Source organism: Micromys minutus, assembly GCF_963924665.1.
Source record: "Micromys minutus genome assembly, chromosome: 17".
Classification (NCBI taxonomy): Eukaryota; Metazoa; Chordata; class Mammalia; order Rodentia; family Muridae; genus Micromys; species Micromys minutus.
This window is the reverse complement of record NC_137952.1, coordinates 25,945,652-25,973,602: the sequence shown is the minus strand read 5'-3', so window position 1 is coordinate 25,973,602 and position 27,951 is coordinate 25,945,652. Positions and strand designations below refer to the sequence as shown.

The 27,951-nt window shown below is 45.4% G+C and overlaps 1 protein-coding gene and 1 pseudogene across 3 annotated transcripts in view; one reads left to right on the top strand and one right to left on the bottom strand.

The window, feature by feature from the left end:
• Positions 1 to 454: 454 nt before the first annotated feature.
• On the bottom strand, positions 455 to 15,625 carry THBS1 (thrombospondin 1). 2 transcript variants are annotated; one of them, XM_080931175.1, is made up of 22 exons: positions 15,467 to 15,625; positions 14,895 to 14,989; positions 13,997 to 14,556; positions 13,119 to 13,194; positions 12,677 to 12,879; positions 12,460 to 12,582; positions 11,605 to 11,698; positions 9,840 to 10,013; positions 9,155 to 9,331; positions 8,696 to 8,869; positions 8,321 to 8,448; positions 8,053 to 8,205; positions 7,491 to 7,709; positions 6,977 to 7,084; positions 6,291 to 6,450; positions 6,051 to 6,169; positions 4,747 to 4,981; positions 4,361 to 4,588; positions 3,926 to 4,197; positions 3,430 to 3,527; positions 3,184 to 3,323; positions 455 to 2,453 (listed from the first exon to the last, which is right to left on the bottom strand). In XM_080931175.1, exons 2-22 carry the CDS (start codon positions 14,959 to 14,961, stop codon positions 2,446 to 2,448), a joined length of 3,516 nt encoding a protein of 1,171 aa, XP_080787301.1. In that variant the 5' UTR covers positions 14,962 to 14,989; positions 15,467 to 15,625; the 3' UTR covers positions 455 to 2,445. The 2 variants fall into 2 exon arrangements, with proteins under 2 accessions (XP_080787301.1, XP_080787302.1); XM_080931176.1 differs by having other exon boundaries at positions 12,677 to 12,876.
• Positions 15,333 to 27,951, top strand: part of LOC308431936 — a 91,488-nt pseudogene continuing 78,869 nt past the window's right edge. The window contains exon 1 of the transcript in view: positions 15,333 to 15,724. The product of the transcript in view is annotated as an uncharacterized misc_RNA (transcript). The remainder of the gene's footprint in view (positions 15,725 to 27,951) is intronic.

The window sequence follows — 27,951 nt, the reverse complement described above, 5'->3', positions numbered from 1 at the left end:
GAGACCCATCACTTAGGATCAGAAAATGTCACATCTGTCCTTGCTTTGGTCACTGCTGGACCTTGAGGAGCCAACACAAGACACTTCATGTTAACAAAATGATGAGGTGTGTTCTTTAGGGAGACTGCTTGTGACACAAGGGTCATTTTTATTTAATGTTTATCATGTGGCAGACTTTTTTTTTCTTCCAAAAATGTAGTAAATATATCATCTGAGTCTAGTGCCTGTTAATCACATAGGGGTCATGGATCATACAGGAGTCATGGATGCTATTTCCTGCCCAGCTGTGTATATGGTATTGGTTAGGAATGGCTTTTGCCCAGAACCCATGATAGCAACCAGTAAAGAACAAAACACACACAAACATAGTAAGTATAAATATAAACTTCCATATGATTTATTGTTGTTCCTTGTACATAAGAAACAGTAATATACAAGTTACACTGCTTTAGAATGTAAAATGGATAAAAATGTGTACAAAAGGAAAAAAGCACATTCCTAGCAAAAAGGGTATTGGCAAATAGTCAAACTGGGAAGTAAAAAGCATAAACAAAAACGAAACCAAAGAAACAAACTAAAAACAAAACAAGAAAAACCAACATTTCTTCAATTCAGTGTGCAACATATAAAAAAACAAAAATACGAACTCTACAGGCAGTATTTCCTGATAAATTATTTAAATAGCATATCTACAGAGTCTGAGATCTCTATTCCAATGGCAATGAGAAAATAATTTATAAAAATAAAAGCAATGGTGTACAAGATGATAGAACAAAACCAGAACTTCGAGAAGTTGTACTTAACATTCCAAAGCTATTTCTTTATTGGGATCATCCTCTGCAAAGGATTTTAATGCTATGTACAACACTGACTTTTTAGACACGACAGTAGTTTTAAGTTTATTGACACTTAAACTCTTTCTTCTTGATCCAAAATTCTTTACTCAGTCACACAACAAATGAGGTAATATTTGTATATAAGTTCAACCTTTGTCTCTTTTGGGAAAATGAAAAAAAAAAAAGGTGATTGTGTTTTCTTTCTCCCTGGAATGATGCACTGGGGTGGTGTGGATGAGCCTTAGAGTGCTCATAGCTTCCTTTACAAGGAGAAGCAAATGCAATTGGGCAGCCGCCTATTTTCACTTGAAAAGCCAGTGAAAACAAAAGGGACAGCCACAGGAGTACAAATCATTCACTCTAAGCCCCAAAATGAAAAGCAGCAGCTTTAGCTGACTTTCCGTACACTGATTTTGGAGAGATTTGCTGATCTGCCTCAGCTACCTGCTTGCAAACATTTGCCATACGAAGTCTAATTCCAGGTAGAACAGGGTTAATAAATAATCCGTATTTACAATCTTACAGTCATAAAGACTCACTATGAAAATGATTCAGATAGTCCCACGCTTCCTGTTTCAGTAACAATCCTTCAGACGAATCCTCCAGAATAGGGGAAAGAAATAAATATATTTCATTGTTAAAGCGTTTGTTAAAAAAAAAAAAAAACAGAAGAGAATTGGAAAACTCCATGGTAGTTGAGGGAAAAGGCAGAAAGTAAAAGAATGTTTTCATTAGGTTGACGGAACTGTTGTGCCTTTCTAACCATAAAATAAAGGCGCACTGCCCCTCCTGTTGAGGCAGCCTGAGCTCACTGAGATGGGAGGGTTCTCTTAATCTCCTTATTCATGCATGATAACATGCATGTTGAACATGCAGAATAAGTCAACTGTTTCAGCGTGACCAGCCAAGGACAGCCAGCACGGCCCACACTTCTGACCCCTACTCTGGCCACTGCAGGTGAAAAGCACCCAAAGGGAGGAAGTCCAGAAGCCAGGATTTCCCTCCCTTCCCTGCTCACTCAAGTGCCCCTGTGGAAGGTAGGGTCAAGGTCTCACTGGCATCATGAGGAAATGCAGCAAGTCTTTCTGTCCCCTGACGATTTAGTACCGGACAAGTAACAGCTCCTCCATTTTCTTCATACAATTGTCTCTAGGATTCCTGCCCTCCCTAGTGCTTTGGCTCCTGCCTCCCCCACCCCGAGGACTTATGTCAGGGGTGGGTTGCTGGTGAGTTCTAGTGAGTCTTTTCTTTTTCTTTGACATGCCTGAAAATGCTTCTGAGCGTGCTGCCGAGCAGCAGTTCTGGCTCTGTGAGTAAGGCGGACTGGAGTGGGCACCTTCCCAGTGGGAAGTGAATAGTCGCTTTCGCTTCCTCAAAAGCAAACCAAAGTAATTCGTCGTGTTGTCGGACGATGCATTCTCATTTGTTAAAGGCCGAGTGTGGAGTCTGGGTTTGAAAACTGCATTTTCTCGAGGCAGGTCACAGAAGTCCACACGATGCAAGAAGCGAGGCAAGGAAGGCGAGGAGAAGCGATCCTGGCAGGGGTTTTCTCTAGCCCTTGGTTGCAGAAGGTGCAATGCCAGCGCTGGTAATGATCGGCAGCTGATGATTAGGAGTCTGTTAAATAAACAAAGATGCATATAAACGAAAACGAGTCATCAAGCACTTGGTCATGCTAGTAATAATCATCAGACTAGCAACTCAGGGCTAACTATCTTTGACAGAGACAAAATCATGAGTCCTCGTTGTCTCCCCTCCCCCCCACACACACTAGCAAGTCTACTGATGTCATTCTTGTTGGGGTCATGTTTAGGCAGCCATGTTGGTGAGACTTTACTATTGATGTCTCTGATCTTAATACCCAGAGCTTGCAGACATCTGACTGGGTACGTATGTACTAAGCACCTAGTCTGCGGTAGGTCCCATCTCAGAGTTTAAGTCACTACACAAAGAAAATGGAGGCAAGAAAGCTAAGGCTGCTAGTGAAAATTAATACTCCTGCTGCTCTTGGTCTCGAAGGACAGCTGGTGCTGTGATGGCGTGAATAAAACCACAGCCAAGTGTGAGAGAGAGAGACGCATAGTGCTTCGAGGGCTAGTGTTTCCAGCAACTGCTTACTGCCTGCCTCTGACCCACGTAGGAAGAGTTCAGAGACTGCTGGGCAAGCTAATTGATTCGGATTCAGGATTGCACAGACGTTATTTCCTGTTCAGCACTGCATCCTCAAAAGAAAAACAGAACAGAACAGAACGCTCTCCCCAACACAGCCTTTAAATCAGACTTTCTGCCATTGTCAGCCTTATAAATCTATAGACAGGTGAACTGTACATCGCAGTGTTGCTCCTACCTCGACACTCGTATTTCATGTCTGAGAAGAACACCATTTCCTGAGAGAAGACAAACAGGCCGAGTCTACCGCCAGCATAGGTTTTGTCGTAGATGGGTCCCGAGTCAGCCATGATTTTCTTTCCTTCATACATCACCACTCTACACAGGAAAAAAAAAATCTCACTCACGAGACTGCTACTTCTTGTTCTTATCCTTCGAACCTATCGGGTGTGTCTACAGTGAAATTTAATTCCTGCAGTCTTACCTGATAAAACCGGTCTTTGGCCTGTGGCTGAGACGCCATCTGTATGCAGTGAAATCTTTCCAGCCTATGTGACGAGGGTCATGCCACAGGGTGCGCACCTGAAGGAAAAGGAGCAGAAAAGGTTGAAACACAGCTCCCTCTGAAGAGTCATATTTCGTTCTGTGAGAAACTGCTGAAAAGGCTCGGAGTTGAGCTGTATTTGCCGAGGACCAGTGCAGAGTTTTCCCCGAGGTATTTCTCATTCATTGAGTATTAAGCAGAGAGAGGGAAAGAAGGGGGGTTTGGTTTGAAGTGACTGAGGCTGCCTGTGCTTAAAGGACAGCCCTTGGTCAGCACCCACTCTCCTCTGTACACCACTATGGTTTATACCTTGGTTGGTGATGGTGAGAACTTGACAGTTAAGATTCCCTAGTGGAAACTTGGCCAAAGCACTGTCTCCTGTGCTCCCCAAGGGCCCGCCAACTGTCTCCTAGGTGAGGAGGAGGAGGCTTCTTACCTGGCCAGGGGTGTTTCCTGTGTGCCACAGTGCATTCCGCAGGTGCTCGCCAGGGCCGGTGGTGGAGTTCACAACCTTTACAGACAGGCCTGAGTATCCCTGAGCCCTCGTGGGGTTCGTGTCCCAGTAGGACTGGGTGACTTGTTTCCACATTACAACATAGAAGCGGCTGCTGGATTGGTAGCCAAAAACAAAGCCGGCATAGTCATCATCCCTCTCAGTGTTGATGAAGAAGGTACCACTGAAGTCCACGGCATTAAACTCATCATAACCTGGAAGGTAAGGCCAGGGTCAGTTAGACTGTGGCTTTTACAGTGTTCTCTACAATGTCCCCAGATATCCCCAGTATCTGAAGGCCACAGGTTCAATGGTCAGATTTTATGTTTTCTGCCATTCAGTGTATCCCCATCGGGATCTAAGGAGCTCACTACTCACCTACAGCAAGTCCAGGGTCACAGTTGACAGTCTGGACGAGTTCTTTGCCTTGATGGCGGACAACCCAGTTAGGGTCATTTTGGGAGGTTCCTTTGGGATCTAGAGGAATCATCTGGAATCGGCGGAAATCGGTTTCACTGATGTCAACATTCTCAGGACAGATGTCATCAATGTCTGGCACATTGTCATGGTCAAAATCGTCCTTGCAGGCATCCCCTCGGCCATCACCTAAGGTCAAAGAAGGCAAGAGCTCAGTGAAATTCTGAACTGCTAATATGAGTGGATCGCTAAGTCACCATCTAGTCAGAAATTGGTGTCTTGTTACTCCGTCTTCTTGACAGCTGAAGTGTCAGTTATGCTAGCCGGTAGTGGCTTCAGTGACTCACCATCAGAGTCCTTCTGGTCAGGATTGGGCACCAGCCTGCAGTTGTCTCTGTCATCAGGGATGCCATCGTTGTCATCGTCATGGTCACAGGCATCTCCTTTGCCATCTTTATCATGGTCGGCCTGGTTGGCATTTGGCACATAGGGACAGTTGTCCAGATTGTTCTGATGGCCATCCTCATCGATGTCCTGATTGTTGTCACAGGTGTCCCCTATGAGGTCCGAGTCAGAGTCCAGCTGGGAGAGAGACATCAACAGTGGGTGAATCAAATGAAGGTCAACTTCTACTCCAGGCCCGAATCATGGCAGTGGTCTGTGCAGACTGTCTGTATAGTATGCTAATGACTTTTTTTTTTCTTATTTTAAAAACATTTGGCTTTCCACATTTATCCTATAAAAGTTTTACCTTTTGGCTTAGATAGAATCAAACTCTAGAATTTTTCCACAATAAATTTTCCCAAAGGACTTAATATTTAGTACATGTGAGATGTTTTGGGATGGTTAATATAAAAGCTGAAGGTTTCCTTTCCAGGGTTTATGTCCTTTGCTTTTGAGATTTTGTATGCTATTTAAATTTGCTTATAAAAGTTATTCTAATCTGAGGAGTCCAAACTCCTCCCGTGAGGTTACTGAAGATACCTAATGTCTGGTAGACCCAAACCTAAAGCAGAAGCTCTCTGCACTGTGTGACCTGCAGTCAAAACAGGCCACTCATGGTTTCCTGTGTCAGTGGCTTGAAGTCATCCTGCTTTTAGCATGATACTACTTCATAAGGGTAAGCATTAGGAGTAACTTGAATTCTCATTTATCCAATGATTAGGAAAAGAATCTATTCAAATTTCTGAGCACTAAACCTTTTAGAACCATTGTTTTAGGAAAAAGAAAAAAATTGATTTACTTTATGGGAGAAACCAGACGTCTATCCAGCTCTGAGAAGTATTTTAGATTCCTACTGTCTTACTAGACTGTTCCTAGCCATCACAGAAATGTGTGTTTTACTTCTGTATACTGCTCTCCTCTCAGCCTTACACCCATTGGATACAACTATAGCCTTGGCTCTTTGTTCTGTATAATTTATCTTAATGGTGGTCACGATCAAGACCGAGGCCCCAAGATTTCCACAATAATCTCCAAGAGTGTTTGCCGGAGGCCTAAGTCAGGCAAACACTGTACAGGCACACATTGCAAATGGCTCTGGGGAAGCCCAGTAAAGGGAGGGTTTGGAGTCTGTTGAATTCATTATGTTAAAAGGCTTAGAAAGGGAGACATAGTACCTCACCACGAGATTCTGAAGGAGTTCACCTACCTGGTCTGGGTTGTGTTCCAGGGGGCAGTTGTCACACTGATCTCCAACCCCATCCATATCCGTGTCCCTCTGGTCCACATTGTAAACATACTGGCAGTTGTCTCGTTCGTTGAGGATTCCTATTGAGGAGTGTACATGCGTCCTTCAGCCCCATGCATTTTAACTAAGTCACACGTTCGCAGCCACCCAGTAAGCTGTGCATGTCTCTGTCCCTCCAGGCTGCCAGCCCAGGAGCCTTACCATCTCCATCGATGTCCACGGCACAGGCATCTCCCTCCCCATTGTTGTCTGTGTCTGCTTGGTCAGGGTTGTGGTTGTAAGGGCAGTTGTCACAGCGGTCTCCCACGTCATCTCTGTCATAGTCATACTGGGCTGGGTTGTAATGGAATGGACAGTTGTCCTGCAAAGAAGAAAAATGGACACTCTGTGGTGCTGCCTAGGAGATCAGCTGACGCCTTCAACCCCATACATAAAACCCTCAAAGATCTACTGCGAGTATCCTGTCCTTGGTCCATACACTAATTGAGTGTTCAGCATAAGTGAAACTCCCAGACAGGAAAACCCTATAGGTGAGGACTGGATTCTTTTTGGTTACAATTAAGAGAGATACAGTATATAATCACATCATCTCTGCTTTCACTATAAAAACACACTCATTTAGACATTATATCTGAATTGAGTCTGGGGGACAGGATACCAGATGTTCAAACTGGGGTAGTGTGTGATGAAAAATAAAACTCACTTTAATAATAATTCTAGCAACCTCTGTGTCCTCAAGTCACCGAGACATAGTGACAAGTTTCTAATTATCCTCTATATGAGTTTGGTCTATGTTTCTGCTGTCACTCTGTGACCCCTTGGATCCTAGTGTTTCAGACTGTCATCGCACAAGGATGAAGGAAGAAAGGAGAGCGTTTTATCCCTACCCTGTCATCGGGGATTTTGTCGTTGTCATCATCGTCATCACAGGCATCACCAATCCCATCCTTGTCATAGTCTTCCTGCCCTGAATTGGGAAGGTTGGGGCAGTTGTCCTAAGAAACAGGAGACACAAATATAGCCACAGTTAGCATTCACTTGTTTGGCGCACACATGAGGGGTCACACTGGGATACCCTACTAGAATGCATGGTGAAGCCATGTTTTTAATAGGAAGTTGAAGCCACGGAAGGCATTTTGGGAGGTTACTTATGTATGGTTCGTACAAATGCTCTGGGCTTCATACATGCCCCGCACACAAATCATGCTCTGCAATGTATCTGTATGGCAGTCTGTCCGGGATGCAAACGCCCAGAGAGCCTGATCTTGGCACGGAACGACTTCATATTAATGAATCAATGTCTTTCTGCTGGTGGGAGGCTCAGCCCTTGTTTCATTTTCAACCTGCAGAATCCCTCAGCCCTTTCCTGAGAGGGAAGCCCGAGAGGGAAGCCGGCTGTACCTTTTTGCAGTGGTAAGTTGCGTTGGCCACGCACACCAGGTTTTCGTTAGGCCAGCCATCTAGGTCCGTGTCCTCTCCGCAGATGATGCCGTTGCCTGCGTAGCCAGGTTTGCACTCACAGCGGTACATGGGGTCGCTGTAGTGACCCAGGTAGTTGCACTTGGCATTCTTGTTGCAGTCGTGCGTTCCGTCTGTGCAGGGGTTTCGGGGTTTGCACACCTGAGGGTACAGCATCCCAATGCCATCACAGAATGTCTAAAAGCCCCAAGTCACCAATGAGTCCAGATCCCTCCCATCCTGAAACAGCTTGTGGCCCCGTTTGGGAGAAAGTTGGGGTTCTTCTGTCCCTCTCTATTCTCTTTGAGGATATCCAGGGAATTGGCAAAAGCTGTTTTACACTGGATTTTCTTGGAAGGGCTCATCACGTGCAAACATATCTGATCACAGCTTCTTTCAGCGCAGACTTTTCATACATCTGAGACTGCACTCAGTGCCCTCTCTGACCATTCATTGTTTGACCAAAGACAGCCCTATTCTACTCTGGCTTACATGTCTACTATACCTGTTTGTTGGCCATGGCATGTTCGACACCTCGGCCGAAGGGCTGTGGGCCGGTGAATCGTGGTGGGCAGGGCAGGCAGTTGTAGCCAGGATCTGTGTTCTTGCACCGATGTTCTCCATTGTGATTGAAGCAAGCGTCAGGCACTTCCTTGCACTGTGGAGGAAATGGGAGTTTGCTTAGCACTTGGCAGATGTTGTCTTAAGGAAGGGTCCTGGGCCAGGGTAGATGCTTTCTTCAGTCTGAGAGCTTAGGGTCATTGGTTGCTTACCTCATCGACGTCTTTGCACTGGATACCATTCCCACTGTAGCCAGCGGGACATGCACCACATTTCCAGCTACCATCAGGATAGCTAGTACACTTGGCTCCAGCAAAGCAGGGGTTGGACAGGCATCCATCTGGGATGAGGTAAGAGACAAGTGGCTAAGTGCTTGGGGCTAAGTTGCTGATACTGCCATGTATTACTTAAAACAGAACAAGACTTTGCAGGATCGCTGTTACTGGTAATGATTGTCCCGCATCTTACAGTAATCAGACCAACAGGATCAATCAAACATGGCACCCCCGCCCTCCCCGCACCCAGAGAATCCTGACTATGACATTGATAAAAGAGAAAGCTCCAAAGGGTCTCCCTCTATAGCTTACCAATAGGACAGTCCTGCTTGTTACAGACTTGATTTTCTGTCACATCACCAACACAGTCTTTGCCTCCAAACTGGGGTGTGGGGTTGTTACAGAGTCGGCTACGTTTCTGCACTCCTCCTCCACAGGTGACAGAGCAGATGTCCCATGGTGACCAGGGACCCCAGCCTCCATTGACTGTAAGGAAATGAGTCACATGTAAAAATTCAGTTTTCAGGTGCCTTGTCTGTCTCAGAAACCTGTCCTGAGCCTGTTACAAATGCCTTCTAACCTGGCCCATGAGAAGATTCTTTGGGAATTAGGGAGGCTGAAATGGTTTACTTTCTGTTTTTCATTAAAAGAAGCTGCTGAGCATGTAGGACTTTGTTTCTGTTTGTTTCTCTAGGGAGTGAGCTTTCATGCCCCATGGTCCACTGAACCGCAGATGCCTCCCATGTGTCACCGGGTTAGGTCCATACTTACTTGGGCATGCGTCTTTCTTGCAGGCTTTGGTCTCCCGTGCTTCGCCTTCACAGGGCTTCCCGTTCATCTGGGGGCTGGGGGAGTTGCAGAGCCGGATCCTTGTGATCACACCGTCACCACAGGTCACAGAACAGGACGACCACGGGGACCAGTGACTCCAGCCACCATCCTGTTTAACTGAAGGGCAAAGCAGATGGTCACTAATGGTGTTGCCTTGGAGGGGGACCAGGAAGAAAGTCTCAACACGCAATCAGTCAGCTGACCAACAGCAACTTAAACTAGTGTATAGGAGAAACTGGCTATTGCCACATGCCATTGGAAAAACTATCATAGGAAAGACGGTGTGTGTGTGTGTGTGTGTGTGTGTGTGTGTGTGTGTATGTGTGTGTGATTTGCTGCCAACAACCTAATATTTATAGGTTGCTGGTCAGGAGCCCATCTGTGTTTGAATTGTTCCCTGTGAATTATTAGAGAAAATGCCTAAAATAACGTTATTAAGAATGTTATGGATGAGGAGGAGCATCAGGAAAGGAAGGCCGTGCTCAGAAGTGCAGAGGTTAGAGGTGTAATTGAGACTGAGAGCCCAAGCTCAGAACCTGCGCCCCCAGGCTCCCTGCTATGGAGCTGCTCTTGGTGACAAAGCATTGGGGTGAGATTGCCACCCCTTGGCGGCCATGATGCTTACATCGTTTGTCGCACTCCTGAATGTGGCAGGTCCTTGTCTGTACGGAAGAGCCCTCGCATCTGTTGTTGAGGCTGTCACAGGAGCGACCACGTTGCTGAATCCCATTGCCACAGGTGGCAGAGCAGGTAGTCCACTCAGACCAGGGAGACCAGCCATCGTCTGCAGAGTCGCTGGCTGTGGGGGGAAATGAGGTGATTTAGCATCTCATGACTAAGATAAACTGCTCTTTAGGGGGCTCATGCATATGCTTAGGACACTTTATCACCAGAGGTTGCAAAGCAATGGCTTTCTTTTTAAAAGTCATTTTCCCCCCATACTCCTAGCTTAATGGAAGCATGATTAACAAACAGTGATTGTGTATATTTTTTGTACACATCAGATGCTTGGCTACACAAGTGTGTTGGGAAGTGACAAGTCACATGTCCCTTATTTCACAGACACAAGCAAATCTTAAGTATGCAGTAATATTAACCCCAGACATGCCAGCCTTGGGCCAGTGGTCCAGGAGTGCATCCCAGGTCACGTGTAGAGGTCTGGGGTGAAGGCGTGCTCTGTCAGGTCCTTACAGCTGAGCCTGCTTACAGTGTGTACTCTCCTGTTCGCCTGTCATGGGTGAACATCTCACACAAATTCCCCTTTACTGACTTAGGAGGTCTTCGATGAGAAATCTAAGCTGGTCGGTGTCCAAGAATGCCTGCTGGTCTGTCTCATTTCTATCAGTGAAGCCCTGGTCTATGTTGGGAGGCAGTTTGGCTGGGCTGTGAGGTGGCTCAGTTTGTTTTCCTAAGGCTGGCTCCTGGTGTTTTTGTACATTTTCTCAAGAAGAGAGGGTGTTTGTTTGCTATCTGCTCAGACATCGTGATGACAGTTATTCCTGACTATCAGAGGACAGGGCACTTGTTTTTGTTTTCGCCAGGATTGAGCTTCTTTCTAACAACCCTTAGCTCAAGCTCAGAGCTCTGCAAGCTCTCAGCAGGCATTTCTCCCTGTAACTTGTCCTCAGATAGAGGTTGGACAGAAATGGATACACAGAGAAACATTGTGCCAAAATTGCTACGGTGAGACTGATGATTCTGAGCTCATGTGTACAACTCTCTCTCTCTCTCTCTCTCTCTCTCTCTCTCTCTCTCTCTCTCTCTCTCTCTCTCTCTCTGTGTGTGTGTGTGTGTGTGTGTGAAGGGCAATTCGACACCCCCGATTTCTTTGTGGTGAATGATGAGTCACTTTTACGACTCCTTAAAATATCTCCTTAGCAGAGTGATTATACTGGCAACAAGCCCCTGAGGCAGAGTATCTCACAGCAGTGTGGTGGCTGATTACTTTCACCACCCTGGAAGTTCCTATCACTGCAGACAAAATAGGTGGCCTTTCAAACCTCAGCCCAATGCTTACACCAGTTTCTGTCTGTTCTCCAGTGGATCATTATGTCTCTAACAAAAAGACCAATTCCCGAAAGCAACCAGCTTAAGTCTAGTTCCGTACTCATCTCATCCCCTTCTAGCATAAAACCAGAATCCATAAACTCCACCACGATCATCCATTGCCTATGCCATAATCCAGACGGGTGGTTAAGATTTAGTCCCCCGTGGAGGTTTGGGCTCTGTACAGTAGACTAGCTGATAGTTACCCGTGTCTGTCTGTAAGAATCTGACAGGATTATGTCTGAAGGACCTTCGAGGGGCTGGGCTCCGGCATTGTGCCCGGCTGTCAGGAGGCCCCCAAACTGAACTGGCCACTTAGGTATGGTTACATTTTAGAGACTTACGCCAGCACCGTGGGCAGCATTCACCATCAGGAACTGTGGCATTGGAGCAGGGCATGATGGGGCAGGACACCTTTTTGCAGATGGTAACTGAGTTCTGCAAGGCAAGAAGAGGTGAGGGAAATACGTTACCAATCATACTGCAAAAAGGAACGTTCTGTGACATTTCCCTTATAAGCTGGGTACAGGCCGGTGGGTTTTATGGGTGAGGTGTCTCTGCTGGATCTGTAGTCCCCAGAGTCACATAGTTCCAGGGTTAATTTCCCATTCTCTGGGAAAGTTCTTTTTAACTGCTACTCAGTCAGGGTGCATGTTACAGAGTAACACATTTGTATAAGGGAAAGCAACAGACTTTGCAGGTCTTATCAGTAAGCACCTCAAATGTAGACAAGGTTTTATCACATACTGGAGGAAAATGGGAACTTAATTGAAGTTGTGTCTCAAATTCAGTAATCAGTGATTTGCAGTTAAACCTTTCCTGGTGATCTAGAGATCCAAACAGTGTTAGAAGAATCTGCCTGCCAGAGCTGAATACAAATCAGGGCTGGTTAAAAAAGAATGCTCTAAGCAGGTTTTATGTTATCTGACATTCAATACTTAGTCTTTGAACTAAAGCAGGCAAATTATTCCAGTGTTTAGATATATTTGTTCTCTTAGCTGCTTAGCCTGGGGTTTATTAAGGCTTTGATAAACATGAGATTTAAAGAGGAATGTATAGATGTCATTACATATTAAAGAAAAAAAAAATCACTTTTGGTAGCAGGCCAAAGCACATTTGAACACGTGTGTTGTCATTTAAGTATCTCCTGAGACATATGTTGTATGTGAGACTTATTGTAGTCCGTGAGTGTCCCTTACCTGGCAGTGACATTCTGTGCAGCTATCGACCGTCCACTCCTCATTGTTCCTGTATTGGACTCCATTGTGGAAGCAGAGGGGAGGCCGCCTCAGCTCGCTAACCAGCTCTCTGTTCTCTTCGGTCTGAAAGGGGACAATGCCTATGAGTGTCCAGGCTCCCATGGGACCACTTGTTGTGATCCCCAAGAGCTGGCAAATGGGGGGAGGGGCCACTGACCACTTTTCGGATGCTGTCCTGTAGAGTAGTCACAATGGTGCGCAGGCCCCTCAGTTCCAGGACCATGCTGGATAGTTCGTCACAGGAGAGGCCACAGATGGCTTGGAGGTCCTTTGTTTTGTGGCCGATATAGTTGGTGCGGATAGCAGGGCTGGAACCGTTCACCACGTTGTTGTCAAGAGTGAGAAGGACATTGGTAGCTGCTAAGAAATAAGGTGTAAACTATTCGACAGCTGATTCAGGGCCTCAACAGCTGATCTCACCAGCCCACCCTTCGGGTTCTTGGTTGTAAAAGACATTTTATTTGGGGTGACAGAGCGGGTGCATGTCAACTCTGTTCCCCTGAGATACTGTGTGTACACCCTACTGTTTACATTTCTGGGGGTGCTTTTGGTGGAATTCCCCAGAATTCTCTAAATCTTTAAAACACAGGGGTACTCACAGCTGGAGCAGCCTTTGTTCCTGAGAATGTCTTCTGGGGTGGTTCCAAAGACAAACCTCACATTCTGCAGCACCCCCTGTGGGCAGAAGACAGACATTGTAGATTGCTGGGAGTGGGGGTGGGGCAGACCGGCTCGGTTTGCTTGTGGTGAATGCTCAGAAAGTTTAAAAGAACTTATGATCACCCTGCCAAAATATCACATGGACATAAATTGCCAAACAACTTCAAAATCTTAACTGTGTCTTCTGCCAACTCGAACCTTTTACAAAGAATCCAGGCTGCTAGGGGTACACAGGAAACGGAATCTGATCCCACGTCTGGGGGACATGATACTCTCCAATGACAACGAGTTAATGTGGGAGTTCAAAGCCACACTTGTTTAAAAAAAAAAATCTGAAAGTTAAGGCAAGGAAGAAGTCCCAGGAGCACATGACCAGACTTCTATTCATGCCTTCCTTGGATCCATACTGAAAGCATCCAGAGCACCCTACCCAGGGATTCAAACACTGACAAAGTATCCTTTTCATGCGGTGTTAAAATTGGTAGGTACATTTGATACAAGTTACTTTTCTAAGGGCACAGGGAGTGCCCCATACTGCAACAGGCTGAGTGTAATAGGAAAACCATTTCTTATCTCTCTGGATAGCTTTGAAAGCATGTTTCCCAGGTTCTGGCATCCTTATAACTTATTTCTTATTAGAAACAGAATTTCTCAGGTCCCTCATCCGACCTACCAAATCCGAAACCCTGAAGTTTGGGGGCATCCGTATATGATTTAACCAGCCCCTTGGGGGAGTCTGCTCCTCTCCACATTTGAGAATACTTTAGTCTACGGATATTAACTTCACACAGCCCCTGTGACAGGTGAGAAGATTTACCTGGAAGTTGTCATTGACATCCCCCTTTGCAATGCGGAGCCTGGCGACACGGGCCAAGTCCCTGGTGAAGATGTTCTGGACAGGCACATCCAGTTCTGCGCTCTCCATCTTCTCACAGCCGATGTAGAGCTGGGCCCGGTCTTCCTGAACAAACAGCGTGATGCTCTTCCACTGGCCAGTGGCCAGGAGAGCCTCCTCCACTGACACCACTTGCTGTTTCCCGGGCAGGCTCAGACTCAGGTCCAGGGTGCCTGCTTTGCCATTGGAGACCACACTGAAGATCTGGCCACTATTGTCTTTCCGTTCCACGGCCAGGAGTGTGCCCCGGGTCTTCTTCATCTGCCTCAAGGAAGCCAGGAAGATGAAGCCTTTGTCGGCCCACACAGCGTCCAGCAGGTCTTGGAACTTGTCATCTGGCACGGGGGGAATCAGGTTGGCATTCTCAATCCGGAAGGCGGGGCTGGATAGATCTTGGCCCTTCACCAGTCGGCGCCCGGAGCCCCTGCGGGCACCTCCAATGAGTTCAAAGATGTCAAACACACCGTTGTCTCCCCCAGACTCTGTAAGGCAAAAGAAGATAATTGCTTTCTAGTCTAGGTGTCAGGGTGTAAAGTCCTGGTGGTGAGGGGCCAAAGTGAGGAATCTTGGCAATTATGAAAAGCTGAGAGGAAACTGGCGCTAAAGACTTGGAGGAAACGGGGAGAACACGGGAGGAGAGAGAGAGAGAGAGAGAGAGAGAGAGAGAGAGAGAGAGAGAGAGAGAGAGAGAGAGAGAGAGACAGAGACAGACAGAGAGAGACAGAGAGAGAGACAGAGAGAGACAGAGACAGAGACACACAGAGAGAGACAGAGAGAGACAGAAACACACAGAGAGAGACAGAGAGAACATCAGACTCACCTGGAATGCGGTTGCCCCCACACATCTGCAACAGGAACAGAACACCCAGTCCCAGGACGAGCTCCATGGTGGAGCCTTTGTGCTCAACACCGAGCCTGTAAGAAGAAGCACAGGAGACCAGAGTCAGAGACCTGCAAGAAAGGTGGGAGGGCAGAGGTGTGTGAAAAGAATTTACTTTCCAGACGGTATCCGCACAAAAAGAGAGCCAGAGGCAGAGGATTGTTGGGGTTTCAGGATGAAGGGCATAGTGACTTGGGGCTTTTTCTTGTTCTTTTAGACAAGATCACACATAGAACGTACTTGGGGAGAAGGATGGCAAAAGTCAGGGGCCACTCGGGGAACTACCCCGTGAGAAAATCTTGGGGCGTCCTGGAGGTATAGTTTGTGAACCCTAAGGCTGGAGAGAACCAGCTTCGGAAAGTTCTTTCCAGCGGATAGATGGGGCAGGACAAGGGACAGTTAGAAAAATCCGTAGGTGAAAGAGTAGGAGAAGGGGAGTCGTTCCGATTGTCCGCAGCCTGGAGTTTCGAGTTCGTCGGCCAGGTGCTCCGCAGAGGCAGGGGAAGGCTTACCTGTGTGCACCGGGGCTCAGTAGCCGGGAGTGGTGGCAAAGGTGAAGTGAAGGACAAGGACTCCGAGTCCCGTGAAGACGCTGGGACTGCTGGTGTGCCCGGAGAGAACGTCGCAGGACAGGGTAGCTGCGTCGCGATTGCCTGCAGAAGTCCGATGAAGCTGGCTGACTCCAGGCAGTGGCTGGCTCGACCGAGGAACCCTGGACCTTTTAAAGAGGCTCTCGCATTCCTGGCCAATGGGCAGGAAGCGGGAGGGGGGTGGGGGGGAGACGAGGCGGGAGGCAGGGAACGGGGGGGGGGGGGTGGATACGGGGGACGGGTTCCTCTCTCCGCCCCCTGCTGCCTGGCGCACAGCTCGCGGGCTGAAAGTGAAGGGGGGGGGGACCAGGATCCCGCACAGGAGCCCTGGAACTTCTCAGAAAAATAGGACTCCGCCCACGCAGCCTTGGCGTGCTCAGGCTCAGCGCTTAGGATCTTGCGCCACGAGAGCTGGAGACGTTCCGCAAGAGGATCCCCAGACGAGATGCTCCCTTGGGGACCACCTAGGAGCCTTTAGGGTGGCTCTCATTATAAGCACGTCTCCTTGAATACTTCAATGATGGAGACGCTCGGAGACAGTCTAGTTTAAAAATAAAAGAGGGCAAAAGGTCGGACCCCTTAAAGGAAGCTGCCTCCTGGGTTTATCCTGGTGGGTGGGGGATTCCGTGTCATCTATACTTCGCGCTCCACTCTTGCCCCGCACGCTTGCGTTCCTTCTGACTCACTAAGGGTAGCAGTGCAGTGTTGCGCTGGGCCAGGAGGACGGTGCGCTGAGGTCGCCTGCCCACTGTCCAAGTCCAGAGTTCTTTCCTAGTTCTACTGCGCTTCCTCAGATGGCCGCTTGGGGGCGGTATATGTATTCCGATTTAGGGGATCCCCGCGGAGAGTTTTTAGCGGCATTTTAAGGAAGTGAATTCCTACTTACCTCCCTCAAGGCAAAACTAAAATTGTGTCTTGAAAATCAGTTTTGTGCCCACTCGTGTTTCTTAACGTGACTCCTGATTGGAGAATTTGCTCCACGATCTTACACTATTTACAGAACGGACCCGTAGAGCAATAAATTACTCTCTTCCTATTATTTTATTTTCCATCTTTCTCCCTAAACTTTATGTTTCCTTTTTTCGGCTCCTCAAACTGAGGTGTGGTTTACATTTCTGTGAGTATACACTTTTCCATGAGTAGGCTGCTGCCTGATGCTTTGTCTCTGAAATCTGGTCTCTATGCCACCGGTCTCAGGCCAAGATGACTCCAGCTTCCTGGAATTCCATTCATCTCTTTGGGAAGGGACGTCAGCGGGGACGCTTCTCCAGCTGTGTCCCTGCGTGAACAGGCTTGGCTCTGAGTCCAGGGACCCAGGTAAAAGCATCACCAAATAAGGATCTTGGCAGACTCGGGGCGGGGGCAGGCTGAGGAACTGCTGGGGTTCCCTCCCCTTATCAGTTAGACCGGGCTGGACTCCCAAATCTTGGAAACACCCACGACTTTGTCTCATCACACAGCAATTTCACTTTTCTTGTGTGAGAATGTTCTGTGACAAGGTGCACGAGTGTGGTATGTGTGTGTGTGTGTGTGTGTGTGTGTGTGTACATGCAAGGAGAAGCTTACAGAGTGTTTCCTAGTTACTCAGGGCACACAGCTAAACAGCTAGGCCCTCTTGTAGCTAAGTATGTTCCCAAGATGTGTTTGTTTATTAGACTTCAGAAATTCAGAGCCAGAAGTAAAAGTTCCTGCTGGTTGGTTGGTTAAGTTAGATTCCTGTCCTTAGAGTCACAGGCACTGACTCAGTCACACAGTCAGCAGCCAGGCTTGCTCTTGACTTCCAGTCCCTTCCTCAGGTCCCCTTTGCTCTGTGAAAGGTGATGCTTTAAATTTCCTGCTCCGCACCATTCTTCCTGCAGGGACCTTAGGAACTAACTGCTCCGGGGATGGAGGTGTGTTGGCTTTCAGACCTTCTTTCCTCTTGATTTTTGTACCACAGAGATGAATGTAAGAGGCCCACAGGCAAGTGCTTCTCTCCAGTTTTAACCCATTCATTTTCCTAGGCCCTGCTACACCTTGCTGATGGAACAGGAGAAACCAGGCTCTGCCCTTTCGGGTCATGTGCTGCCCAGACTAAGGGGTGTGGGCAGCTTGTAGCCTGGCTTCTTTTGACAACACAAGTTTGGAGCTCCTCCACACCTTTCAGATAAGGCATCATGGGAGAGCTTTGTTGTAATAAAGGCTGTCAGTGGCCTAGGAGATGTTGAATATAAACAGAGTCTTTCCCTAAACACAGCAGAGCAATCCAGCTGTCCTGGTGAAAACAAGGCTTGCAGGAGACAAGGTTCCTAGGCAGCTGTGAGGTCTCACTCATATTCCTGATTACCACATGCTGTGACCAGATTACAGACATTCAGCATACTCTTGGACATCATAGAGAAGCACCGGAAAAGGCAGGAGTTACCATCTTTAGCAGGGAGGATACAGTTTATCTGCATGCATGGGTATGTGTGCATATATATATGTACACACACACACACATATATATGCAAGAGTATGTGTGAATGAGTGTGTATGCATGTATATGTATGCATGAGCATGTGTGCATGTATATATATATGTGCATGTATGTGTGCATGTGTATGTGTGTATGCATATGTGTGCATGAGTATGTATACATATGTATGTGTGCATGTGTATGTATGCATGTGTGTATGAGTATGTGTGCATATGCATGTGTGTATGAGTATGTGTACATGTGTATGTGTGCATGAGTATATGTGCATGTGTATGTGTGCATGTGTATGTATGCATGTGTGTATGAGTATGTGTACATATGTATGTGTGCATGTGTATGTATGCATGTGTGTATGAGTATGTGTGCATATGTATGTGTGTATGAGTATGTGTGCATGTATATGTATGCATGAGCATGTGTGCATGTATATATATATGTGCATGTATGTGTGCATATATATGTGTGCATGAGTATGTGTGCATGTTTGTATGAGTATGTGTGCATATGTATGTGTGCATGTTTGTATGAGTATGTGTGCATATGTATGTGTGCATGAGTATATGTGCATGTGTATGTGTGCATTTGCATGTTCTTCCCCCTCTTGTGTGTGTGTGTTCTTAGTGGAAGCAGAGATTCCCCTCCTGCTTTTATGTTTTATGGTCATTACTCTCCCTGGTCCTCTGCCCTTCCTGTTGGACCTCATGGTTCCCTGTCATAATTTCTACTTTGTGTCCTCTCCCACTTAACTATAGACTCCACATACTATGGAAACTGTGACCTTTGTCTTTGTACGTCTGGTTTAGCTCACTTAGCATAATGATCTCTAGTTCTATTCATTTTCCCACAAACGTCATAATTTTATTATTATTTTATGGGCGAACGAAATTCCTTTGTGTATATATACTTCATTTCCTTTTTCCATCTATCAGTTGATGGCTTCTAGTCTGCTTCCATAACTTGGGTATTGAAGAGAATAGTTTTGAGCTACTAAATCTACCAACCCTATGGGCCTGACAGCCTCCTGGGGCCTTTACAATATGTTCTTATTATTGAGTCTGGGTTTTCTCTTGTTTTCTGTTGCTCAGGACTGTGGTGCCATTTCTAATAATGACTTTTAAACTTCTGTTCCTTCCTGCTCTTGCTTAGCTAAACTCTCTTTTTAACTCTGGAGGCTACAGAAATAAAGGCAGGTCATAGATTAAACCTTTGATAGACTCTTCACCTATTCTGTTAGATATAACACTTCTTTGTTAAATATAAAAATCCTTCCCTCATAAGTTGCTTTATTCTTTCTTCCCCTGCTGGCCTTAGAGATGAGTGTGGATTTTTAATTCTCAAATAGGCCTATTTGATAGGAAGCAATTGAGACTCTCATATTTCTAGTCACCACAAAGTAAGACTTAATTTAACACAGTAACAATCAATTCCTTTGTAGAGTACGATGTTAGATATTCTGCCTAAAATTGCAAATCCCAGGGAACATCGTAGCTTTGTATTTGAGTCACACACAAGGTTGGGAGATAATGTCAAATATCTTCCCTTAGTCTTTGAGACAGTGTCTTTCTTTGACCATGGGTCTCAGTAACCAGCTAGCCTGATAAGCCAGTAAGTTCCTTATGTCTTCTTGTCTCTTCTAGGATTGTATCTGACTTTTGTGTTACACAGGCCTGGGGATTCAGGCCCTAATCCTAGCACAGCAAGCCCTTTGCTTAATGAGCCATTTCCTCAGCCTGAGTTGAAGGGATGTTTTATAGATGGCTAGTTGGAATGTAAACTCGTCCAGCAACTAAGTCGGGGGTGGGGGGTCTCTGAAAAACTAAAAATAGATCTACCATGTGGGCAGCTGTACCACACCCAAGCCTTTACCTGACGGATTCCAAATCAACACTTGTCAAAGATGTTTACACAGCAGCAGTCCTTGTCACACGAGTCACTGGAGTCCCCAAAGACAGGAAGAAGCAAAGAAAATGTGGCACACACCTACAGTGTCATTTCCTCCAGCCACAAAGAATAAGCAAAGCTATGTCATGCAGCCAGAGGAAGCCTGTCAAGAAAATTAAGGCAGTTTCAGAAAGACAGATGCCATGTTCTTTTTATATGTGGTTCCTAGATTTTATATAGATCTATAAGATCATGTTTTATGTACATATGACATGGAAGTAGAAGTGAGACAGCCCAGGAGAGAAGAGGGGAGGAGGGGGTTGTGGGAGAATACACCCAGTGTCCAATATGAGCCTTTGTGAAATGTTCTTACCACACAGCACCGTAAGCACTGACTGTATACACTGATTGTTAAAAAGAAGTATCCGTTGGTTTACCAAAGGGAAAAATGGGTCTGAGTTCTCTACTTGTTGTTCTTGCTGAAACTGAAAGGATTCCTTTCACATGTGACTTTCACAACAGCAGTGACTTTGGAGTGATGAATGACTTCCTAAGGTGATGACTACATCCTGGAAGGCTCCTGAGGTAGGACCTGAAGTGTTTCTGGACCCCCTACTCCCAGGAGCATGGATTAAGTAGTTATCCTGAACTCCTGGGCAGTGGTTAGCCTGGGCTAGGTGTGTTTCCACCCTGTCACTTGGTTATTCATTGGTTGGCCCTCTGAGGTTCATGATGAGGAAATTTACGAGTCTGAGGGACCATGAGACAGTAGAGTTCCCAGTGGTGCCATGATGCAGTTTTGCTTTAGAAGCTGATTAAAGCCCTGAAAGAATCCATTTTCCCTAAGGTTTGGCCTGCTCTTTCACACCAGCCACTTGCAAATTATAATTATTCAAAGTGTTTGAAGTTTTCACACGTATTTACTCCCAATTAAGCGATAAGTCCAGGTTCCCTGCAAAAAAATGGTGAGTGTGGAAGACTAGGGCAAGCAAACCTGAAGAGCAACCTGACCATCGCTTGGATTTCATGAGCAGACGCCAGGTGGTGCACATCTGTAATCCAGAGGCTGAGATGGAAGGGAAGCCTAGGCTACAGGGAGAGACCCTGTCTCAAAAAACCAAGAATAAACACACGTGAGCATAACCCCTTCAACAAGAACAAAAATGAAAACACACCACGGTGTTACAAGCACAATAGGGCACAAACATTTCTACATACATCAGAGAAGAAAATGAGATGAAAGGGAAAAAAAGGTGTAATTCATCTGGACTAACTAATTATAGTGTGAGTTGTTCGCCACCAGTGCCTAATTACTGTGACTGCTATGTAACCGAATAATAATTGTGTCAATTAATGTCTTAAAGCAACTTGTCTACGTTTTATTGGCTGTAACCTCACCCATTCTCTGTCTCCCCTCACAGAATGTGAAGGCTAAGCCCCAACAACTAACACGGTAATTAGTCTAAGAACTGAGGACTCTGCTCATACAGCCTCCCACGGGGATGTGTGTCAACCTCCTGCTGGTTACCAATGGAAGCAAATGGACTCCACACCTTCAGCAGTTCCAGTTGAAAGTTACTTTTATTCTAATTACTTTTAGCAGGTTAGAAGATGTGGGGGATTACATTCAGCCTGTGGGATAGGTCATTACTTCCCCTCTTCCTTTTTATTGTACATCATCTGTTTTCTTGAAAAAAAAAAAGGTGTGTGTATGTGTACACACACATACACACACATACTCACACATACTCATTATTTAAATTGCAGATTTATTCTTTTGTGTTCTTTTACATCTGTGTTCTTAAAAAGTTTATGCATTTCAGCTATTCTGAGATCATTTATTAAGTGCCTCTTGTGTGCCAAGCATCTGTAATGGATGCTGATAATGAGGTCTAAGTCATAAGGGGCGGGCATGAGTGTGTGGGAGCACAGAGCAGAGGGCTCACTGCCTGGTCGTGGGTGCAAGGTTGAGGATGGAGAAGGTTAGAAAGGGTTTTTATTGTGCAGATGATGCTCCTCCACCTTAAATGATTTCATTCAGAAAGTTTTGGGTCTCTGGAAACAACAAAGACCAATGAATGTCTTTATACCCACAGCCATTTTTATTTCTACTAAGCTCATTTAGCATCTTGCCAAGTGTATCTGGCCATTCATCAGAGCCCCAGAAAGCAATGCCTGCGTTTTTGAGGGTTCCAAGTGCATTTCGAAAAGATTGTTCTCCACGTCCTCCCTTCTCCCTCCTGCTAAAGTACTGTAGGGCCAGGGAAGCAATTGACTCCAGGCAGTAGTGAACTTTTCCTGGTGGGGGCTGTGGACCAAGCCTTCCTGGCTGATGGGATTTGCTGTGGGTTGTTACCTCTTGCCTGCCTTGTTGTCAGATTTGCTGGTCACTCAGATGCTGTTTTCCCGGAGCTTCTATTAGTTAAAGATTTCAAAAGCCTAAGTCATGATGTGTGTGTGTGTGTATGTGTGTGTGTGCGTGTGTGTGTGTGTGAACATCTCATTCTCAAATGCACCATGCTTCTGTCTTAGATAGTTTTGTTAGTACAGGGTCTTCAACCTGTTAAACATGTAGTAGTCACCTTCTGTGATTGAAAGAGCAAATGAATGAATGAATAAATATCCAGGATAAGCTGTGTTATTAACACAGGTAAGCCTCACAACATGAGTCAATAAAGGAAAGTGTTTAATTCTTTTCTTTTTCAGTGTTTTTTAATTATGCCAACCGATTCCCAACAAACAAGACTGATCTCAAAGCAATCTTGATTTCCGCAGAGAGGGTCCACAGGAAACAGGGAGTTTAAAACCAATTATGTAGAGAATGAATGTTCACTAACATGTCCTGGGGGTGGGTGTTCAGGAACAACTTGCATTTTCTATGAGTAGCTTAGGTTTTAAACACACACAAAACTAAAAGGAAAATACATCTCCAAACAAAAATATGGTTAAATGGCAAACACAGAGGCGTGTGCTACCCCAGAGGATGTCAACGATGTCTCATTTGCAGCCAGATCAGGCAGGGAGGGGCCTTGGCCTCTTATTCATCCTCTAACACAGGGGGCTGCCTTGCCTATATCTTAAGAGGATGCTAATATAAAAGCCTGGGCAAGTTGTCCGAAACAGCAATGCAATAGAACAAGGTGTGACCTTGTAGTCATTCTTGATCAGGTGGGGACTTGCCAAGGTGACAGGTGCTCAGGAGGCTCAGCTTAGCTCCTGGGCACCTCTGGTGAGATCATGGGTGTGAAAATCATAATTTACCAATAAATTACCCAACTCAAACCATGCATGGGTGCAGGTCATTATATATTAAGTTCTGAATCTAAAATGGTCCCCACAGGCTGTTTTACATACATATGCCTCAGCTAGTGACACTGTTTTGAAAGGCTATGGAAGCTTTAGGAGTTGGGGTCTAGCTGGCAGAAGGAAGTCATTAGGGCCTGTGAAGGTCATTCTATTGTCACTCTTGCTTAGTGCTTCCTGGTCTGCTGTGAAGCCAGCCACACACTTCTGCCATCCTTCCTTCTCTGCCTTTATAGGCTAAAACCCTTTAAAACCATGAACCAAACTGATTTCTTCCTTCACTCAGATGTTTTCGTCTGCTACTGCAGTTACAGGCACACAACAGTAACCCATACCATTCCACCTCCCACCCTGCCCCTCTCATTCTCTCTGGTCTTTCAACACGGGGGTTTCTGTGTGTAGCTTTTGCTATCCTGGAACTTGCCCTGTAGACCAGGCTGACCTGGAACTCACAGAGATCCATCTGCCTCTGCTTTTCCAGTGCTGGGATCAAAGGTATGCAAAGGTATGAATCACCACTACCCGGCGATACCTCTTAAAGTAAAGGAGAAGAGAGAGCAACTTTATTTAGGAAAAGCACACATCCCGGGCCATGGCCAGGAACCTCTAGTGATTGTCCATTCATAGGTTACAGGAGGTACAACTGCAGTATATTACGTAATGCTGTCAGCAGAATTGTTTTGTGTGTATATGAATGTCTATATCAAAAGCGATCTTGCTAAGTTTTCATTACAGAAAGGCAGAAAATGGAGACAGAGAGCGGAATGAGTGTGCTCATTTCACGGTGGACAACTGCACCAGGTCCTGAAGGCCATTCCCATCTAGAAGTCACCCTTTATGAGTTCAGCTCTCTGGCATGCCAACCACAGGAGGCCACCGTAATGGAAGGCCTGATTTGTTTAGCATGGCGAGAATGAATAACTGCTCTCTTCATGTGTGAACAGTTGCTTATGCAATATATTAGAGTTTTCCAGAGAAACAGAAGTGGACATATAGATGTCTAAGTGGGGATTTATTATGGAAATTGGTTCATACCATTGTGGAGACCAAGCAGTTCCATGTATCATTCAGGAACTGAAAAACTAAGGGAGCAGATGGTGTAATCCAGTCGGACAGCAAGGACTGAGAAGCAGGATTGTTGGAGGCAAAGCTCAGTCCAAGGCTGAGGGCAGAGGAACCTGGTGGCTGCTGACCCAAGGTCATGGGTCTGAAAACCCAAGCCTGGAGCCTGGATATGTGGGAGCAGAGGAAGATGGATATCTCATCTGAGCTGGGGGTGGAAGGCCTTCTAGGGAGTGAATGAATTAGCCTTTCATCTGCTCCTTCACCTTACTCAAACCCTCAGTGGGTTGGATAATGGTTGCCCACACGTGTGAGAGAGGATCTTTGCTCAGTTTACTGATTCACATAAATTCCTTCCCAGACAGACCCAGGATTAATGTTTTCCCAGCAGTGGAGTGACCGCCAATCTAGTCTAAGTGACATCTAACATATAGGAAATGCAATTAATTCTAAATGAGGAAAGAATTAGTAATGACTTTGACTTTTGGCACAACTTATTGGCTCCCTGAATTACTCAGTGTCCTTTGAGTGGTAGCCATTTCTCCTGCTTGATGTCATATCAATATGTCTCTTAAAGTACAGATTATCCAAATTTTCTGAAATGTGTAATATCTGCTTGAACTATGGCTTCTAAAAGAACTCTTAAATTTATAATTAAATTATTATCCCTGTTATTTACAACTATGAATTATATATAACCTAAAGCATTCATAAGCAAATTGTAGCACATTTAATTTAGGGGAAGAGAAGAAACAATTAAAAAAATGAATCCTTAAATCAACTTTGATCTTTTTGGAAGGTGAACATTATTGGATTTGAGTCTATTTAATAACCACATACTCAACTGGGCAATTCAGACAACTTCAGTGCCTTCTAGAAATTTGAGATATAGTCAAAACCTGTCTCTAATAACAAAGGAATCTACATGCTTACATTGTGGGCATACATATAGATGTGTATGCTTTAGATTGGTGTGGGATATACTTGTCTTTAGATTGGTGTGTGGTATTTTCGTGTTAGCTCATGTTGTCTGCCATATTACCAAGCAGTTCTTCTTTTGGAAAAAAAAAAAGTTAGGACAGAATTCCTAAGCCCTAAGAGCTAAGCACGGCTGTGTGACTCTGTTTTGGTCAGTAAAATGTGATTGGAAATTCAATGAAAGGTGACACTTATAGACAAGAGGCTGTCAGAGCTTCCCAGGACCTGTGATGAGCTTGTGGTCAGACAGAAATCAACTTTCATTGATCTAAACCTTTGAAGCTTCAGGTTGCTGACTAAAAACAGCCTATGACAGCCTGCTCTGACGTGAACGATAGCCTCACCTGGACAGACAGTCTTGCCTGGCTTGTCAGTGGCTTTGGAAATGACGACTGCTGAGAAGCATTCGTAAAAATAGCTTTTGTGATCGAAAGGCATACGCGGTGCTGACTACAAATCCATCATAAACTATGGCCATTGGTTTGTTTGGTGTAACAGAATAAGAACCAGAACATTGATGGTCTGTCTGGCATTGCCACAGAATTACCAGTATAAATGCCGTGAGGATGTCTTTCCTGGGAACCAATATGTTTAATGGACCCATGTACAGAGTGTGGCTGAAGGCATCCTGGTAGGAGTAGCTTCTCTGGAAAGTCTCCACTCACAACTGAAAAATCATTAGGAATCTGACAAGCTAAATGTGTTCAAGAAGTGAATGGCTTATACAAAATGTTAAAAAAAATACATAAGTTATATTTAAAATTAAAATTCCAGAAGGGGTTGACCGGTTAATGTTTCAGTTCCTAAGCTGAGCCTAATGGCTCAGACCTGCAGAGCCTACACTTAGGGGGAAAGGGCAGCAGGGGTTCAAGGCTAGCCTCAGCTACAATGGAGCACAAGGGTAGCCAAGGACACACAAAGCTCATTATCCAGACAATAAAATTAATAGAGTAAAATAAAATATAAACATCAACCAAACATTCTCTTTGTTTTCCAGGCCAGACCATGGAGACCGTCTGGACATTTTACTGGCTTACACTGTTTATTGGCACACATTGAATTAAGTATGGCAGGGGCTGGGAAAAAGATGTTCAGTTGGCTTATCTGGATAAGGCATGTTTCTTACAGCCTTTTCTTTCTTCTGGAAGGAAATTATCCATGGCAGCTGTTAACCCATACAGCAGTCAAGTGTTGCCTCTGCTCCTACTGACACTGATTTGAAGGCTGAGGGACCACTGAGAAGTCCTATTAACCTGACACCTCGCCCCCCCACCCAGCCAAGGTGGTGCCCATTTTTACCTCTGTGTGTAGTTCAGCTATAATCGGCTCTTATGAGCTTTCTTCCAATGAAATTATTTGTATTTCATCAACAAATTCCCCTTTCTGGTCTTGCCTAGAGGTTAAATCTTATGGTTCATTCATCTCACTTTGCAAGTTGCCTTCAGAGTTCCTCCCCCCACCCCAGCTCCCAGGGATCCTTTTCTCATTATAATATATAATTGTATCTAGAGCAAGCAAACCCCGCCCCCAGGACAAACTGCCCAGCACCTCCCGAGGTGGGGCCTGGTCACAGAGCCTCACCTCTTCTTCATAGTCCTTGAGTTTCATCTGTGTGACTTGCTCTCCTGACAGTTGTGAACTATGTCAGTAATTAAAATTTTATAAGCTGCTGCACAGAGCTCTGCACCTAGTCCAGAAAGTAAAACATCTGTTGTGTTTTTGTTCTCTTCTCCTGCAACCACCCTTTCCAAAAACAACAGATCCCATTGTTCTGCGTCTTTTACCTGATAATGGCTCTCGTGTTTACTGTTTGGGAGACTTCATAGTCTCAACATCTGTCTAATGCATTTTTTTTCCTCCTTGTTTTGTTCATTACAGTCACAGAGGCTCTAATTAGGTTTAGGACATATATCTGGACATTTTCAATATCTACTCCCCTCTGTATCTTGTTTGCCAACACATTTTACTATTTTCTCAGATCTTTGAGTACTTTAAGCTTCTAATTTTTCAGCCCCTTGGAGTTGGGAATGTTCAGGATGTTCAATCACTGCTTATTTTGTTGTTGTTGCTGTTGTATACTGGAGTCTTTGAGGTGATACCATAGCATCCAGTTCTTTCTGGAGGCTGCTAGACTTATCAGCTCCAGCTAGATGTCAAAATTTAGGGTGGAGTTCACATTAAAAAATGTAGATGCCTACATACCTATCCTCCCCACTGCAAGTTATTCTAGATTAGAGAAGTTTGGGTTTGGGTTTGTATCTTTGTAAAACTTCTGGGAAGTCTAAGGACACTACTGTGTAGTAACACCTCGAAGTTAAAACATTTCATCTCAGAGCAGGGATCCTTAAGACTCAGGAAGTAAACAACTCAGAGGTCTCAGAAAGGTTCTAAAACTTACAAGATTTACAAGGTTGGGGCCTCTTCAAGGTGATGTAAGCAGTAAGGGCTACTCAGGAGGTGAGACTCATCAACTTGTCGAGCTGCCCCAGGTCACACAGAAAAGTTCAAGGTTCTAGATTTTATGAGCAGTCACTCATCCTGGGGTGGGTATCCATCCAACCCACAGTTGTCTGTGTTCCTGTAAGTAACTCTTCACCCATACTCTTGTAAGTAACACAATAAACTCTGGCTTACTAAGTTGAACTTTGGTGATACCATTACTTTGGTATGTATTTGGTTCCCTATCTGGTTTGAAAAGATGTTTATGTCTCCCCAGAAATAGTAT

What these genes read in the sequence shown, in the direction of transcription:
- THBS1 (XM_080931175.1), bottom strand. Translation starts at nt 14,961, where the DNA reads ATGGAGCTCGTCCTGGGACTGGGTGTTCTGTTCCTGTTGCAGATGTGT. An exon ending in AGTGCAAAGACGTCGATGAG is followed by an intron (nt 8,206 to 8,320) that starts GTAAGCAACCAA and finishes TTTCCTCCACAG; the next exon opens with TGCAAGGAAGTGCCTGACGC. An exon ending in CAGGAAACACCCCTGGCCAG is followed by an intron (nt 3,528 to 3,925) that starts GTAAGAAGCCTC and finishes CTTTTCCTTCAG; the next exon opens with GTGCGCACCCTGTGGCATGA.